This window comes from Cygnus olor, chromosome 21 (assembly GCF_009769625.2).
Source record: "Cygnus olor isolate bCygOlo1 chromosome 21, bCygOlo1.pri.v2, whole genome shotgun sequence".
NCBI lineage: Eukaryota > Metazoa > Chordata > Aves > Anseriformes > Anatidae > Cygnus > Cygnus olor.
In genome coordinates this window covers 1063809-1083186 of record NC_049189.1, presented here as the reverse complement: position 1 = coordinate 1083186, position 19378 = coordinate 1063809, and the positions used below count along the sequence as shown (strand labels likewise).

Sequence of the window (19378 nt, the reverse complement as noted above, 5' to 3'; positions counted from 1 at the left end):
ATTTTATGGCACAAAAACAAACTTCACTTTGTTCTTTACTCCAGTGTTTATTTTGCCACAGCAGAAAAGAGATGTTGGTTGTTAAATGAAAGGCAGCAGCCCAGGCAAATTGTCCTTTAAAAATGACACAAAGGGCACTACTTTGCCCAAAAGAGGTCCTTTCAAGTCTTAAAAACTGCTTCCGTTTTCTCACTTCAAAGTATTTCTCATTCTTACAATTAAGTAGTTAATACTATCTTTATACCTTACTTTGGGGGTGCAAAGTAGTCTAAAGCTACCTTCCACTCTCACCGAATGTTACACACCATGACATACTTAATAACAGATTCCTTTAAGATGTTGCTAGAAAGCTATTCCAGATTTGAGAAAAAAATTACACAGATCAGCCAGCAGAACACGACCCTCACCCCAGTGAACAGCTTTTTAAACTTTGTTTAAATCAAGCCATTTATTTATTTATTTTTAAAAACACATTTAAAAAGGTTGGTACATAATATTACCAAATAAAAGGACACATCCTGCTACATACAGGATAATTGATTAAGTATTTTAATTACGTTTTGTTTGACTGTGTTTAAAAGCCATGCTTGAGGAGCAATGGAGAGCTACAATTTAAAGTATGCGCTGTATTGGCCAGTGCAGAAAATACGGAGGACCTTTGCAAACAGTTTTTTTATTATTATTCATTGAACTTTCACAAGGGAAAGCTCACAGCTTTGCTTCCAAAAGGAAAGAAAATGCTCTGGGCAATAGCTCATGAGCCTGCAGTCCATTGCACAGCCTAATCTCTGAGCAAAATCAATGGTTACTTTGCTTGCATAAGGAATAAGGTTCTAAAGTGGGAACCTGTGTCACTAAAGTAGAAGTAAACATACATACATATATAAATATATATATTCATTGTGGTTGTATATTTATTAATATATATTAGGAATAAAGAAAATTTATATAAAGACTTTGAAAATATAAGTGCACTGATCTACCTGTAAAAATCACGAGCTTGTAGATAGGCTGCACGCAAACTATAAAACCTGTATATTATAAAATCAGTGCTATATATGTACAAAGCAACACTGCAAATTCACTCCGTGATAGCAAACAGCACGACCCCCAGATCTCCTCCTTATATTACCGTGATCACTCATTCCTGTACCTGTGGTGGACATCAACACAGGCGCAATTAATTCTATCCTGGAAAGCAGTTGCCTAAACGCTACCAGTAGAAATGCTAGGAGTGTTGCTTTAGGTCCAAGGCTTCATTGATTGTGCCTTAATATAATTTGTTCTCTTTGAAGCTTTTAAACAGTCACATGCTGATCTAACAGATCTAATTAGAGAAACTCCGTATTAGAGCTGCATTTAGAAGGGAGCTGAGAGGACATACATTAAAGCAGAAAAAAAGGACTAAATTTACTAATTCAAGCTTTTCAGTCTTTTTTTTTTTTTTTAAAGGGGTCAGCTCTTAGGTAAATATCTCAGTATTAACTGTATGAGATTTGAAAGCACGACTTTACTTTTACAGTAGCTCCATAGGTACACACGCTTCTTATATACCAAACGGGATTCTTGCAGCTTAGCTTAATCCTCTTGTCAAGCGGACTAATAAGGCACTTAGTGCACAGCGAGGCAGCACGGAATAGCTATTTCATGTTACTGCCTACGTAACGGCATGTCATGCAGCAATACCCAGCCAGCCCTTCAGCTTTTTTATTTGGTGCTAATTCTTGGTGTCGAGTAGCACTTTGGGTACCGTGCTACTAGCTTTAAGATTCTAAACCTGAAGTGTATGTAAAGGCCAGGCTTCAGCAGCGAAACCAATTCTCAGCCATGCATGGGTTGTGTTACTCCTGGAGCCTGGGCTGACCCAAGCAGAGAGATCCATTCACTGGACATTATTAACATGCTTGAGCTCAGAAAATTACAGGCTCTGGTATTCCTAAGGAGAGTGAAGTTATCTTTTAAATTAGTGCATGCATTTTTCATTTCACCTTATGCCAAATATACAGCAATATCTTCATTCATCTGCTACAGTAAGATACTAACTCCATCCCACCAAGGAACCTGGGCAACTGCCACAAGTCTATTTTGCTCACTATATATTCATTTTTCATTGGTATTTCCTCAAGTTTAATTATGATGAAATCTCTGTAAATGCAGTGATGTAGTGCAAAAATACATACATGAGACCTATCTCCTAATCCAGCCCGTACACACAGTGTAAACAAACAACCTATTTGTCTACCGCTGGCATCTGATGGGAAGACAAACAAAAATTGAAGCTAGTTCTTTCAGCACATTATAAAGTTAATTTTAGCAGCAAACTATTAGCAAGATATGCTGCAATTTTTACACTGAAGTGACCAAGTGGTAAGTATAAGTATTATTTCCCAAACTTACGGAATGTATAATGTTAAACAAGCATTAGACTTAGCTCAAAAGAAAATTTCTTTTCAGCTCTGTCCTGAAAGCCTAGTACAATTTCTGCTTGGTAACTTTCTTGCTGTTCTCTAAGGAAAAAAAAACAAACAAAAAAAACAGAAACGAGTGGCTTTTGGATCTTAAGGAAATTCCCTACTGGATCTCAAAACCAGACTGTTAGAACCACAGCCTGAGACTAATCCACTAGCTAGGGCACAGCTCTGGTGCTGATTTTGCTCCACATTAATTCTATCCTATTTAGATTTTTTTTATTTTTTATTTTTTTAAATGTGAGGAACGAGTCATTGACCCATGCAGAGCCTTCCTTGTGCTATCCAGGGAATGAGGCAGGATAGGTCTGTCCCAGAACACGTGCCTATTTCTAACAAGCACATTTCATGGACAAAACCACAGTGCTGCACGGACAGCTACCAAAGAAGTTATGGATTGCAGTTCTCAGATGAGGCAAGTACTGCTCAAGGCTGAAAAACAACTTCGGGTAGTCAAATGAGAAAGATGATACGTTGCCCACGATTTTAAACAACTATTAATAACTACATGCCCAGTTATTACAACAAAGAATACCATACTTGTCCTGTCATCGCTTTGAGTATGTTTTGCCAGTGCCTTTATTTGGGCCCCCTCTTGGGGTTGGGATCTTGCTTCCTATAGAGGGAGGTCGAGCTTTTGCTCCTGAAGGATCTGGTTTCCTTAAATAGTGGCCACCTATTCTTCCTGTGAAGAGACCATACAGATCATTATTTGCAAGCACATCTAGTCTGAGCCTTGAATTTTATTTACCATTTTGATTCTCAAGAAACATTAAGTCTGAACAACTAATATTAGTAACTAAAAGTTGGCAGGCGTCCAGTCCAAGAATCCTTAACCTCTCAGTGTGTCAAGGTGCATCTCATACCAAAAGCGGTAGGACTAAATGCTCAAAGTTCCTATCTCTAGGAAATTGCTCTCAGGTTTTAGTTTTATCAAGGCAGGATTTAAGTTCCTTCTGACATCTTCAAATTCTAAAAAGCAACAAACTAACTAGCCTTCTCATCAGTGAGGAGCAACAGCAAGGCTGAAGACAGAGAGACGACTGTAGGTGGCAAACTGCACTCACTTACGACAGCTGAGAGACAATTTAACAGTTCTTTCCAGGAATTTGAGAGCAGTTGTGAAATGAAGATAGGAGCAAAGCAAAATTCAGACAGAGAAGGTTAACTCTAGTGATGGCCTGAACATGCAAGGGATTAAAAAATCCTGAAAATAGCCTGAAGAGAGGAAAGTTTTGGATGATACCTGCCAAAACTGTTTTGGTGCTGAAAGCAGTGAAAATAGTGTTTTTACTTATTTTCTGTGTTCATGCAATAAGAGGATTTTGCATGTACTAAATAAACAAAGACAACTTAAAAAAAAAATCTGACAAGCATCAATTTTGCTTTGCTGGTGAAGAAACTGCATAGTCATAAATTCTGCCCAGTTCCAGACTGCAAGCTGAAAAGGAAAAAACAGTATACAGCTCTAACTATTCAATTCATCTTGTGGGTAGGATTAGATTAGCATTCTCTGATGGGACATTAAAAGACAAAACAGGCTCTCAATTCACCATGTCAATGTTCAGGGGCTTTCTGGAATGGTAACTGGTTAGCATCATTGCTGATTGTTCTATCCACGGCCACGCTATTAAGTAGAAAGAAGACTGAAATAATAAAATTACCAGAAATGCAGCTTCCTCTATCAATTGACCTTTAAATTATTGTTATTGAAGTTATTGTTACTGAATGATTTTGAGAACTTGCTTCCTAAGTGTACTGTAGTCTGTAACAGCATAAGAAATATCACTGAGGTTACACAAACACAAAAAGCATGTTAAAAAAAGCCAGATTGCTCTCAAGGGTGAAATACTTTTTATAAGCAACATAGTAAGAAAGTAAGCAACATAGTAAGAAAGCATAATCATAATCCCCCCTCCCCCCAAAAAAAACTCTTACCAGGCTGCACTAGAAGAGTTTTATTTATTGTGGATAATCTCCGCAGATTCATTTTACAGCCATCTTTGCCCATTAGGTGAGACTTCCAGGCCTAAAATCAATTAAAAAGAAGTGATATTACAAACCCAGCAAAATTATCCAGTCTTTTATCTAGTCGCATTGTATGCACATACATTTTTTCTTAAACATGGGAAAAATGATATGGCAATAGATAAAGCATTCAGTGAATAAAAAGAATATGAGCTGCTATTACTAGAAAACATGAGAGCCCCTTCAATCTAGAGAAGAATTGGAGCAGAAGTAAGAAAAAATTATACATTCCCCAAATTCAAACACTACATACATTTCTCAACTGACATTCCAGGCTTGGTTACAGTATTTTCTGGGCTCCCCACCCTGGGCAAAGCCAGAAAGATTTAGGAAAAAAAATTATTTTTGAGAATAGAAGCACTACTCAATGGTCATATCTTGCTGGAAGGAGGAAAACGACACAGATTATGTATCACACTGACATTTAACTGGAACTAACACTCAAAATAAAGTTGCTGTTTTGAGTGTTAGATGATTCACATAAAGGACAGAACAGATACGTTAAATGTTTTCTGAACTACTAACTTTTGATAGATTATCAATAATTATTTTCCGTTGCTGGAAGCACATTTTAGAGCTGAGATTTCACAGCATTATGCCGTTAAAGGAAACGATATGTAGGAAGTAGAGAGAGGCCATCCCAACTATCTTGCCAATCATAGCCAGTCTTGCTTACTTCCCTCGTGTCAATTTTTTGTGATACCCATATCAACAGCATCTTAATCCTGAATGCCCTGTTGGATGTGCTCAGTCCCGCTGCAGTACTTTAAGCTGCACAATTTTACTCGGAATATTAGGGCTGGTAAATGAACACACAGAGCCTGGTAGTAGCTGGGAATTGGAAAAGCTGTGAAGTGTACAGTTGCCTATAGAGGAGGAAAAAGACCACCAAATAGCTTGTAGCCCTGTGGCTCCCATATATACCTGGGATAGTAGAAGACCCAGTTTCAAATACAGTACCCAGAGTATGAGGTAGCCATTACAGACCCCAGCAATAATCCAGGCAATTTCTTAACTCCTTACTTTTGAGCCAGTGTTATAAGGGAGCACATTAAATCCCCACGGTGTAACAAAATCAGACCAGTCTGGAAGGCAGTCCTTACCTCCTCTCCAGGAGAAAAGTTGTCATGGCACAGCGGGCAATGGTTTGCCACTTGTTCTGGTTTGGCAGCTGAAAGGATTAGAAAAATAGTGCAAGAATGGCAAAGACAAGCTGATTTCAAATATACAAGGAGGATCGGCACAACAAAGAGCGTAAGGCTGCCCTATGACTAAACCAGCTCCTCCTCTATTATCATTAATTGCTCCCAAAGAAGTCCCATGTTTAATCATCAGCTATATAACAACAAGATCAAAAGGAATGATGGACAGTTATCACAGAAGTGTATGGGCCTTAATTTACAAGGATGTGACACAGGCTTTCTTTTCTGTGCATTGATGGAAGCAAAGCAGTTCAAGCAATGAAAAGCACAGGGGTTTATTCTAAAAATGTTCTCTCCTGAAGATTTATTAAAATTCTAAATCCATAGTGCAGTACCTAAATAGAAGTGGTTTGACTTTCCAAAAATATACCGTACTTGAAAGTCTGACAGACTTTACTTTTTAAAGTTCAACCTTCCTGTTTGAAATTACTCACCATTGCAAATCTTGCTCTTAATATGTTTGGGCAACTCATCCTTTGGAAGGGCCTCACTGCATCGCTGACATTTCCCAAAGCTATCCTTTTTATCACACTCAGTCAACAAGTGCTCCGTCAGGCTTGCTATTTCCACCACCTGCAACAGAGCAAGAGGTACACAAGAAGATTTGTACTGTAGCGAGTAAATAAGAACAGTATTTAAAAAAGCTGCTCATACGATTTGTGGAAGTTAAATATCACTTTTCAAAGTGACACACAAAAAAGTGAAATTTTAGTCCAGTTGTTGATACAATTTATAAGGCTGTTCTCTTCTAAAAGCACTATCCAAGATCACACAGTTGTGTTGAGAATTCATCTACCTTAGTGTTATATGTTTTATACCACCTTAAAAGCAGAATAAAAAGTTAATGACCCGTAGTCGCTCTAGAAAGTTTATGTCTGACCTGTCTGCAGTGCTCACATCTGGTTAACATAGGACAATGTTTCCAGTAATGGAGATCCAGTCCTTCGTCTGTGAAGGATTCATCCCTTTCACCACAAAAAATGCATAAGCTGGGGAGGAAAAAAAAACCAGACATATATCACAACAATATCAGTAACACTATATACTGAAATGGACGATCCCCACTTCTCTCAGAAATTATTCTGAAAAATAGCTAACGTTTTGATAGGCCTTATTTTCCCTGTGTAGTGCTGACCTTAGGATAGGACACGAACACATACTACTATATAATTTATGGTAAATAAAATTTAAAAGCATTTGTTCGTATAGAAAGACAATTCCACAGAATCACTGAGATAAGCTCAGTTTACTGGCTTTCATGACTCCAGAATTTTCAGATGCTTTCTCTATGCCCTTCTCCTACAATACAGATAAAAACTTGCAATATGTCTTTGCCTTATTTTATACTGGTAGCGGAACGTTAAACTGTGGCAATTTTTCATCCCACAAGCAGCTACTCAGAAAACAAGTTCAAGGTTGTGCCATCCAAGCAGTTAAAAATCAACACCTAGGATTGCTTGGTGATAATTCCATATCTATTAGAAGAGATTTTCTTTTTCATTGTTTAAATGTTGAAGCTTTGATCTACTAGAGAAATGTTATTGTTATTAGCAGGTTATACACAGTACTTGAGGCAATTAGAAGCTGCTCATCTAACTTACTTATCCAAGTAATTTGCAACAGAGGAACGATCATCTGGAATCTCTGCTGCTGCAGACTGTGGACTTCTGTTTACTGGGTAACCTGTAAAAAGAAAACTATTAAAACCAAGATCACATTTTAATTAGTTTTTCTGCATGCACAGAACACTCCTTCTCCAGATCTCAAAAGCAAGGCACCTACTAGAAGAATAACATTGCCACGCTGGTAAACAAGCACAGAAAGACAACATACCTATATGGCAGTTGTGAAACAATGGCTTTAGAGATCTACAATAACAACATATTTTGGTGATTATTTTTTAATGCAGTAGATGATCTACTTCAAATCAGGGAGAAATCTAAAATGGCTTCAAACCAAGTCATTCTTGTTTCTTACTAGAAATTAACTGACTCATTGATGGTAAATTTTCTTTCATAAACTTAATTGTTATCACTATAGTAGGCTGCGACTCAGCTAGTCCAAAGCATTCAGGCATATTTTTAACTGAGAAGATTCAGTAGCACACTGTTTCAAAAACATCTAGAAATTTCTCTACCTTTCGTAATATTACTTGAAATTACCTACCTTGATCCTTTGGCTTCTGAAAATCAGACTCTTTTTCCTATTGAACAAAGACATTTTTTAGTCACAAATGTCCTTAATGACTGTGATGCTAACCACGGAGAAAAATAATAGACTGTATCCTGATTTTGCTCTAGAATTAAAGGCTAAGAAGTAGAGCCAGCATTTTACAACATTCATGCCTCAGGTTCTAAAATTGGAGGGGTCCAAATTTTAGACTACATTAGGAAAAACAAACCCCAAAATTAAACTAGACTGCTAAGGATGAAAATCAGTCTCTTAATGCACGTCATGGAGTCTCTCTCCCTTCTACTTCCACATCCCCTCGCCCCTCTTAAAATTGACATTACTGTTGTCTCATTGCAAACTATCCAAGCCCAGGATACTTGAGGAACAAAAAAGGATTGGAAAAACATACATCAAAATCAAACCCAAAACACCCTGACCTTTCCAGCTTGAACTTCTGCTTGTATCTCCTTTAGAGCTGCCAGCTGATCTTGTAGAACTTTTATTTCTTCCTTCTTCTGTTTCTCTGCTTCTTCTGTTGCTGCCTTTTTCTGTGCCTGTCAAGAAATACTCTTTCAGTCACAAAAGTTTTTGAACCATCTGTCATAAAGGAGAGACTGCAAAACATAAAATATCAGCATAGAACAAATGGTCAATGCAGCACAAGAAATAGCCTGGTTGGTTAAATGACTGGAGCAACACCTCCACCCAATTTCTATTCCTCTGCACTAACCTGAAAGGAACACACGGAATTTTCTCTGTGCTTACTGTTTTCAAGGCCAGCCAACACAGAAAACTAAATGTGAATTTTCCAAAATGATTGTGTATTATTTCAGAAGGACCATCTCTCTATTCTTTGTAGACTATATTTGTAAGAGTGAGAATATGTAATAAACTAAACACCTGCTTTTTATACTAAGTAACGCTAACAATGCTTTTAGACGCTCTCCTACGTGTCATTCAATGTCTAACATATCTATGAAATTGGTACATTGTTCAGTTGCGTGCAATGTTTAAAGCAGCCAGGTATCTTCCACGTTCTTATTACATACCCTGATTTCAGCTTCAGAAAGTTTACCATCTATTTTAGTAAATCCATCAAAGAGTGTTTTATAGAGAACAGTCTTGCGAATGCTTGCATCATCAGGAGGAAGATATTCCAGTATGGCAGCTTTGTGCTTCCTATACATATCGAAGATAATCCGCAAAGCTACATCACGAACTTCATAAACTCTGTGTTCCAAAGCTCCTGTTGCAAACTGAAAAGAAAAAAAAAAGAAAAAAAAAGGCCTTGTTTACTAGTTTAAGACAGCTATACTGCAGTGGCAGAAATCTTCATACAGAAATTTTTTTTCCAAACAATTTTTGACCTAGTGATTATTTTTTCCCCCATATTAGCATTGTGCTTCCTCACAAGATTGTGTGGTACCACCTCCAAGAGGCTCATAAATTCTCTTTAATAATTCACCAAGCACTCCAAAACAGACAAACAAACACAAATCCAACAGAAACAGAAAAGAACTGAAAGTGCTGTAAATTCAGACTCCTACCTTCATGACGTTGCTGATGGTAAACCCAGAGTTTTCAGTTCCCATATCTTTCAAGAGGCATTCCACTAATTCCACTTGACTCATTGCCAGATGTGTTGGGGAATTCGGTTTTAATGGTTGAACCAAATGAACTGGAACAATTTGAAGAGGTTTAACTTCACTACACAATGCCATTTCCTATAAGCAAACAGAGAGTCAGTGTGCATGTAGGAATACTAAATAAGGAAAACGAACCACCTTTGCAAAGCAGAGTTATTTTAAGTTACTTATAAAAAGTTCAGTAAAATGAAATAAGACTTCCATAAAAAGTGGCTGCCTATTTGTTATTTTAGGAGAGAGAATTTCTATTTGGTACCTTCTCTAGGGAACTGCTTATTAGGGCAGTGCATCCTCTAGTAGCAGTGATACAAAACACCCCGCACCTTTCTTCTCTTCAGGCTACCTCCAGTCTATGAAAATACATTTGTAACCATTTCTCATTTTCTCTCAAATATTCAATTACAAATCCATTGCAAAGAATCCAAGCAGTAGGAATAAAGTAATCAGTCATCTCTGGGGTTTTAGTGACACACCAGAGCATGTCATACAACGACCTTGTTGAAATTTTAGTTACATCCCCAGCGAAAAGAAAACGCTTTTTCCCTCTTTGTATGGATGCAAGCAAGGATAAATAACCCAGAGCCAGTGACTCACCTACTGCCCTCTTGGGACTGAATTAACACATTTTCACACAGAATTACTGTTCTAAGTTTTCCTGGAAAATAGAGTCTGTAATCCTCTAGCAGCTACTTACAACTGCTCTTTGCCAACATTTAGCATGGAACGGACCATGTCTTTTAAAACAGCAAAAACATAAAAAAATGCCTAAGTTGACTTTTACATCATCTATTTCAACTACCTAATACAATCACATACTACAACACCACATATTTCAATTTAATGCCCCGTTTGCTAATGAAGTTGTGTTTAAGTGACTCTATAAAACTCATACTTAAATGCAAGAGGTTCTTTAACAACCACGTACCAAATATTTTGGCAACAGATTGGCTTTTACATTCAGTGAAAAACACAACCAAATTGCAACAGAGAAGTCTGAGAAGAATGTCGGTACTTTCTTGTTCTTATCTCTTTAGATCACTTGTAACTAATAAGGAGAATACAAGAGGAACAACACCATTCTTGCATCTGCAGCAGCAGATTACAAGATAACAGGCGTCTTCCCACACTATCCCCCACAACAAAGGCAACAACACACTGCTAGAAAAAACACTGGAAGGATCCTAAGTTGGTTCTACCACTTCATTATCCGTATGAGGCCCAATCCTTCACACTAGCAAGCGCTGGACTTGAAGGCAAGTCAGCTTAGATCTTATCCAGTTGTTACCTCTGTGATGTTCTTAATGCTAAACAAACTGCAATTTGAAGAAAAACGCCAACCTGAATAAAGTTAGAAGCAACAAGGCGAAGACGGGATGAAGAGTCTCCTGTTCTAGAAAGCAAACTTGGAAGTGTTTTTTCCACACAATGAGAAGTTTCTTGTTTTCCTAGTTTATGTTTTGGTATATATTGTGTAATAATCATTTTTAAAAGTTTCAGGGAAGCTTGAAAAACCTAAATAAAAAAGAAAGAAACACTGAACAAAAATACCATACATATCCCTGTTTTCAAAGAATACTGTAAAGTCTTTTCTGTGGTTCTTAAGAACAGCAGCAACAGAAATCTATAATTATGGTATCACTGTTAATGGAAGCTACTTCAGATAACTCTCCTCCAGAAAGCATGTTGTTAGGACATAGGCGAAAGGCTTCAGAATTTATTTTATAAACAGCAATATAGCTCTTTTTTTTCTTTTTTTTTTCTTGTTCGAGCCCCCTTAGGCTAACTGTAGTCTCCAAAGTTGGAAACTAAAAGTTGCTCCATTGCTGTATTTCAACTTCATTTAAAAACAAACGAGCAAAAAAACCTCAACCACAGTATTTACTGCATCAGCAGTTGTTTCTCAAGCTCATTACTCAGCCCAGGATGCTATTTTCCATGCTGTTGAATGGCAGGCTTTGACAAATCCTTGATTCTAACTAAAAGCTGACATTCCACTTTCTTGTTTGTTTTTTAAAACTCATTTAACAGTAGTTTTACAAACTACTTTTTAAAATTATTTAAAATATCTTAACTACAGTTCTGCAATTTTTGCTGTTCTTCACTGGAGCATTGTACATTATTTAAACTGATGGTTTTAAAGATATTCACCATCTTTACTGCTGCAATAATAATTGCTTATCCGTCTCTGGAAAAGATACATAATGTTAGGAACAGTACTTTACGCAGATTCTATGAAAATTATTCCATACTACACTTGTTAATTCAGTTGTGCTACTTTTTTCAATGACACAAAGCGTACAGGATCTAGTCTGCAGCAATCACAATTTAAAAGGGGGAATACATAGCTGCTCTCCTCTTCTATGCGTGCATTTCCTTACATTCCAAGCGTTAAAAAAGTATATGCATTAACACTTTTGTTCCATTATAGCTGTACTTGAAAAAATACAACATTTCATACCACGTGACAGCATTTTTGTATTTAAAATTATTCTGCTAGTTTGGGATTTGCTGCTGAGTAATCCTGATACAACACTGTGTGGGTCCTTGCTGATTTCACCGGGACAGAGCTGATGTAACACACGGAGCAAATTGCAGGCTAGGGACCTTTTCTTATCAAACATATCACTACTTACTGAAGATACTATGTCTTTTATGGCTCTCCTTACAAGAAAAATGGCAGCCCTCATCATGTTCTTTAAATCCTCCTTTGGAGTGCTCACTGACATTTCCATCAGCTTCTGATATACAGCTAGTAATGCATCTTCTCGATATGACCAAGTTTTGGAATATGCTCCTGAGACCTGAACACAGAACGAGATTATCTTTTAAAAGGTCGGTACTGATACTTCAATATTTATTCAACATTCATATACAGAAACAGCTTCAAAAGAGCACATGAACTTAAGTATCCAATCCCCAGGCATTTTCTACAGGAATCTGCCTTTTATTAAAAGTGGTGTTTCTGCGCAGAGTTTTTGAGAAATGAGTAGTAAAATGGATTAACAGGTCAGGCTCTAGGAACCACTTCAGACACAGTAATGGTTTCTCTCCTTACAGAAGGCCATACGCAGTGGCAAGTTATAGGTATTCTGGCAGGGGGTGCCCCTAAAGCTGACAACCAGACAATATATGCTTAATAGCTTATCAGGTAATCAATCCTAAAAGCTACCTTGTCATATCACTGGTGAAAACAGACATCCATGTATCCCATTTTTAATTTCAGAATTTTAGGTAACAGCTTTGAACTTGTAAAATTCGTATCAGTGAGTCTTTGTCAACCGAGTGAAATCAAATCGAGCCAAAACAGATCACAATAATCTACACGCTTATTTTGTTGTTCTTTACCAAGGCTTCTCCAAAAACTTCAATAGCAGGGCTGGCCTCTCTCAGTGCCTTCTCAGTTAGCGGTTCTGGTTCCCTGGTAATGCCACTTCTTGGAGTATTATTGATATCCCCTTCAGTCATCTCTGGCTCAAGGTATGTAATTGCTTCCTCAGAATGTTTACGGACAGCTGGAAGAGGTCTCTCATCATAAGGTAAAAATTCAACCTAACAGACAAGATAAAAATCTCCTATTCTAGAAATAACTTAGATGTGAAGTTGTTTCATCGTTAATCACATTTGCCTCAAGTCAATTCATTTTTTCCCCTCAAAGCAGTAGCACTTCACGATTAAGTATGGATGTTGAGGCTCCCATAAAAACATCACAAAGAAATGGAATCAGTGCTTGTAAGCAGTACTTATTTCTTATATACAGAATATCATAAAGCACACACAAAAAGCCTTTTGTGGAACTGCACACACCTACAGAAGAAATCACCTCTCGGTAGGAAGCCAGCAAGTCTCAAAGCTTTATTTGTTTGTTAAATTATTTTATGTCAACGTTCCATTAAGAGAGAACATTACTGCTACTAAAGTCAAAGCAACTCTTCATTAGATTTGCAAAGACTGTGCTCCTTACCTTACAGTCACATTCCAATAAATTTGCTTCCTGCCGTAGATAAAATACGATCTCCAAGAAGGAGATTTATTACGCCACTAATGGAGCAGGCTGAATTCAGCTGCCTGTCCTGCTCCTAAATTAGCCGTGTGACCTCTGAATAGTTATTTAATGTCTATTTTTCATTCATTTGTTTGTAAATCAGGTATAATCCCTTTTTGCCTCAATCTTAGTGAACATCTGCAACAAGCTTCCCAAGAAATTCAGGAGAGAAAGGCCAATACCAACTGTCAGATTGGCACTGCTCAGCAATACAGTCAGTTTCAGATACTGTCCAAGCAATGAGGATAACCGTAACAGACCCTGTTGTTTTGGAAGGTTGAATGCAAGATCATTTGCTGTGGTAGATTTCTGTGGTAACAGGGGTACATTACTCACATTTTCTTTGGGAAACACTTCCCTGGAAGTTTTGGGATGAGCCACAGCAGGAGGAGAAGACTGATGGGGAAAAAACAGGCTCAGGAGAAGCGGGCTGTACTGCCTTTTCTTCTAGCAAAGACTCTGCATTCCAAAGCTCTTCTTTTTGTGGTTCTATCTGCTCACAAGAAGGTGAATTTGTAGCTTTTATGTGCTGAGCATTGTTAGCATAGATCACAGGCTCCAAAGGCAATTCAGCTGGCTTTCGAATCTGAAAAGGAGACAGACAATTTGAAAGTAAGGCTAACAATGTACTAAAACCAAAGTTGTTACCATTACAGCTTTGACAGTAAACAAGATTCTGGGGCTTTCTAACAAATATCAGACCTTACTCACAGATGTGCAACTATTTCCACTGGATGAAGCTTTATGAAACAATTTGAAAATAATTCCCTGTTGGATGCATGTGTGGAGAGATTATAAATGTTTCCATTCTGAGAACAACAGAAAATTTTAAACATCTTACGACATTTTCTGTATGGTTACTCATCGTGGCAGCGTAAGCCTATTATACCCCCAATGAGAAATACTTCAAAATATGAAGAAAGTACTTTATGAATCTGCATTGGGTAGCCCTGGAATAATGCAGAACATTCAGGAATCTAATGTCATTTGCTTTAGACCCTAGCATTGTAATGTAATGTAATTTATGGAGAACTAAGCATGTTCATAAAACGAGATGTGCAACTCTTTGGTTAGGGAAATCCACAATCCAAAGAGAAAGCTTAAAATCCTTATGTAATTATCATAAAATATCTGTGCAATGACTCTTATTCTCTGAATTTATTTTGGTTGCTCTGCCATTTCTATTTACAATACCCATGCGACTGAGCTTTCTGAATCAGGAATAACAGCACTCACCATCAGCTCAGCATCCATAAGGTTGTGGAGCTGCAGTTGCTGATACACTTTCAGGCGGTATGCTTCCATTTGTTGTTTTTTCTTTTTAGCAAGATCATAATCCTCTTTCTCTACAGCATAGCGCTTCTCTACTTCATACCGTCCAAGTCGTTCCCCTACCTAGAAAACATTTTAACAAGTTAGCTTGGAATCACATTATTGTATATACATACACATAGAATTTCCAACCAAATTATTAAATCAAATTGTCTGAATTTACAATTACTATTTTTACAACATACTGGAAGTAATTACAATACCACATTAAGCTAGGGCTCCTGATGGACCGCTGGAGAACCATTTGACTTCAGAGATAAACAAACTTTTAACAATACCTTTTGCAAGTCTGCAATTGCTTGTTTGAGTTTCTTGGCATAATCGTAGCGTTCATGATGGACAGCTTCACGCTTTTTCTCATCTAGTCTACGTATTATCTGAGCAACTTCTGGATCCTGGTACATATCAAAAGCCAAATCATCCAGAGGTGAAATGAAATCAGGTTTCCTGAAGATATAAAATGAAAAAAATAAATCCAAATTGACTGATCGGAGAGTATGTTTTCTGTTTTCACTAGCAGGGAACCAACAAAATACAGAGACTGAGCACTAATTCAGACCAAGAAGTTTTGGCAGGGTATATACAAAAGAATATCTTTACCCGAGGTATGTTCCATCTAAGGCAGGATCATCTGATTTACTTCCTAAGTAGTGGTCTATCAGCTTTTCTCTGGAAGGCTTTGTGGGGAAAGAAATAAATCTTAATACATATTCGTCAACAACATGTATGTTCAGGACAGAAATTCAGACTTAAAACAACCAATGTAAGCTATGCATCTTATCCTACTTCTGTGTTGGGTCATATTGAAATATGAGAATTTTACAAGGCTGAAAATGCAAATGTTCCAATTAATTATCTTTTTTTTTTTTTTTTGCGTCCACAAGTTAGGCTCAATTCCTGAGATCTTTCTTGCTTCAAAGTAAGATAAAAATCAATACAGGGCAGCTCTGCTGAAGCATGAAACTACCAGAAGTAAAATGCATTCATTATCTCAGAAACCCTGCAACTGAACACGCGTAGCAACAGTAAAAAGACAGGGATGCTTTGCACTTACATTATTATTGCTGTCATTACTGTAGTCTGCTGGATCTCCAATGATATTTACAGCAACTAGGGCAACCTGGGACAGATTTAAAGAAAATGGAAACGCAAAAGGTCATTAACTTTTCCTCATCTTACAAAAAATTGAAATGGCATTCTTAAATACACACGCACAATTAGTCAGTAGATAGTTTGTGCTGATATTCCTTCAGAAGTGTCATCATCTGAAAATTATCAAGTAGTGATTTATTTAAATTCATATCACCTCTCCCTTTTCCTTATTTTTACTTAAATATAGGAAAATGTGCAATGTCAATATTGTCTACAAAATTAATCTGAAAACAACTATTTGGTAAAATACCTTTGGATGTTAACATTATTGTTTGTCCACTTGATTGCTGAAAGTTAAAAACAAGATCTGCTTTGAGGTTGTTTTGTTTACTTGTTTTGTGAAAAAAACAGATCATGTTTCTGTTGTCAAACATGCCCGTTTTATTTTATACGAAGATTCCCAAATATTCTTCATATTGACACACATATTGTGTGCTACTCTTCATCTTACATGAATTTGACATCAATGAGTTGGTAACATTTTTCTTAAACATGTTTTCACTTACAAAATACCTTAAGCAGTGGAAATATTTTAGCCAATATTTTAGCTCAGTTGGGACTGTTGTGTAAGATCTCCTGCAAAATCTTCTTTATGGTGTTGCGGACAAACAAATTAGGACCTGTGATCTCCAGGGTGGTATGCATGCAAAGAAAAGCACGAAGTGAAGTGCTAAATGCACTTCATGCTTCATTAAAAATTTATTACCAAATCTATAGATCACGTTGTACAGCCATCAGTTGTTCCCTTTTGTTGTCTGGGATGGAAGTGAATAGTCACTAAAGAATTAAGAGGCCAATATTCACTTTTTCTGTATTTGGATGTCTGTACAACACCTTTGCTTAATGCCACATAAAACCCTAAAGGCTAAGAGTGGGTATGAAGCGACCACAAACCTGTTCTCAGAGGAAGTACTTTGTCTTCAGCACAGAACCTGCTTTGCATGCTAAAACTCAAAATGAAAGACAGCCATACAGCATGCACTTCACTTGTTTGTTCTAGATAAGTTGCATGCATTCGATCACGAACAAAAGTAAACCCAGGAGCTTTCAAACAGCATTTTCAGCTTCTGGACATTAAGGGAGCAGATTTCTATGTCAGCTCTGTGCCACTGAAACCTCATCTAGCTTACAAAATAAGGACTAACTCAACTTACCTGACTGTACAAGTTGTATTTATTGGCATAATTTTTATGGAAAATCAGCTTCAGGTACTGGCCAACTGCATCCATATAAACAGATTTTAACTCTCGTGCTTTGAAACCAGTCTTTTCATTGTCTGAGAGAGGGACATAACTGAGAAGGAAAATGTAGCAAGTAAGCAGACCAAATGTACAAAAAAAGAGATGTGCATAAAATAAAGAGAGAGAACTCTAAAGCTAAAGTGTTTCAGAAAGAGCTCCGTTAAAGACAAAAGGTAACTTGTGTGATTTGAACACCTGGAGTAAAATTCTATCCCCAATTATAGCTGAGCCTCCTATTTAGCCTCCAGACCCAAGGAAGTATGGTATGCTTTGGTGTATCAATGTTGCATGCAACACATTACGAGTTTTATTTCCTTCTGAGGCCTTTCTGATTAAGTTAATACAACAATTTAGAGCATTTTGACTTACCCTAGTCTGTGAAACCTCTCTGACTGATAAGGAGCAAAGTATTCAGGTAAGCTTTCACTGATGTAGAACTCGATTTTGCTTGAAATCATGTATTGGTGGGCAAGCAACTGCAGTTTTCGTATTCGGCATCTTTCCACCAACTGCAGAACAATTTCCTGTGGATACTGACAGAGTCTGAAAGCATACACAATTTTGAGTCATCTTTTTAAAGGAGGACTTCTCTTCCAACTTGAATAACATTTAATTATGAAACTTTCCAAAGTTTGTCAGTTTGTTGTCATTACATAAACTGTAACAACAAAGAGTTTCAAAGAGTTAAAATAATTTTCCTCTTCTCTTTATTGCATGCATGTTAAAGTGCCCCATATACCTCAAGAAGATGTGCTGAGAAGACTGTACTTATAACACTAAGCCAAAGCAAATTCTAAGATGACTGACAAGAACAAAAATAGCTCCTTTTTTTCTTTTAAAGGTCTCTTTTTAAATGTAATGCTGTCTTCAGGTGGTAACCAAGGCTTTTTTTTTTTTTTTTAAACCCCAGGATAAGGATTCCATGAGGTTAAAGTAACTTAAAGATTTTTTGGTTTTATAATGGATTCGCTTTGGGATGTGGTAAACTACTCTGAACATGCATGCTACACCTCCCACGCGTTTTAAACTCAGTGCTTTAGAACAATGCACGTTCCTCTCCCTGGTAGTACCGTGGTGATCGCCATCCGTTCACTGTTGGTGCGTGAACCATCAGCTCTTTTGCGCTGAAGCCATCTTCGTGTCCTGATGAACTAACGACTATAAAACCGATCTTGTGTGGCATCCTGCAGAAGTGAGCTAGACAAAACAAAGATGTTTTAAACTTAAGCGAATCCCTAGAAGGGCAATAAAGGAACACTGAAATACTACAGGCCAGGAATTCAATCTTGTGGTCCATCAAATCAGCAGCTGATGACTATAAATCTAATTTTTCTTTAATACTAGCACCATAAAGCACACTCAGCATATTCTTATACTGAGTGTTTTACTAATAGTTAGTGTTTGATTAACTTGCGCAGCAATTTGATTATAAACTCAATTAAATCTACTAGTCCAAGACTTGAAACTACTTGCTCTGATGTGCCCAGGAGCAACCCTTTGGTCTTCTGGGCAGCCTGAGGAGCACGGTGCACAGCCAGATGTACGCAGTGCGTTTGAGTCAAGACGAAAATAATAATAAAATAACGATAATAGAAAGGAATAGAATGAATTCAGCCAAAAGCTGCCCAGCACTGCTTCACAACTATGCATGCACCCAGGCCACTGACAGAGACAGCAGCAGAAGGAAGGCCCTGACGGGCAGGACAGGCTCCTGACGGGCAGGACAGACCCCGCTGACCCCCAGGACCTTGCCGACATTAAGTAATTAAGTAATTAATTTTTCCCCCTCCCTTCCTCCCTCCGCGTCCCCAACCGGCCTGGTGAGAGGGGGGGAGGACAGCGTCCCGCAGGCCTCTGCGACAACGGCTGGGGGGGGGGGCCTGGCCGGGCCGCGGGCAGCCCCAGCCCCACATAGAGACCCCGCAGGGCCCCAGGCAGGGCCCCTCAGCGGCTCCCGGTCCGGCCGCCCCCAGCCATGCCCCGTTCCCCCTCAGCCGGGCCGGGCCGGGCCCGTCCCCTCACCTGAGCGCGGCCCCGCGGCCGGGCCGCCCGTCGCCTTGGCAACGCCTCCCCCCCCCCCCCCCCAACCCGCGGG

At 38.1% G+C, this 19378-nt stretch overlaps 1 protein-coding gene across 1 annotated transcript; it reads right to left on the bottom strand.

Annotated features, from left to right (window-relative positions):
- Window positions 1–434: 434 nt before the first annotated feature.
- On the bottom strand, window positions 435–19378 carry CEP104 (centrosomal protein 104). The gene is given in 23 exon segments (XM_040533445.1): window positions 435–3153; window positions 4407–4497; window positions 5600–5667; window positions 6133–6271; window positions 6579–6687; window positions 7300–7381; window positions 7865–7901; window positions 8308–8424; window positions 8920–9126; window positions 9418–9594; window positions 10855–11028; window positions 12150–12317; window positions 12862–13065; window positions 13895–13960; window positions 13962–14144; window positions 14795–14953; window positions 15169–15337; window positions 15491–15567; window positions 15945–16010; window positions 17197–17335; window positions 17653–17826; window positions 18354–18480; window positions 19306–19378. Coding segments are annotated over 22 exon segments (2856 nt in total). The 5' UTR covers window positions 18467–18480; window positions 19306–19378; the 3' UTR covers window positions 435–3016.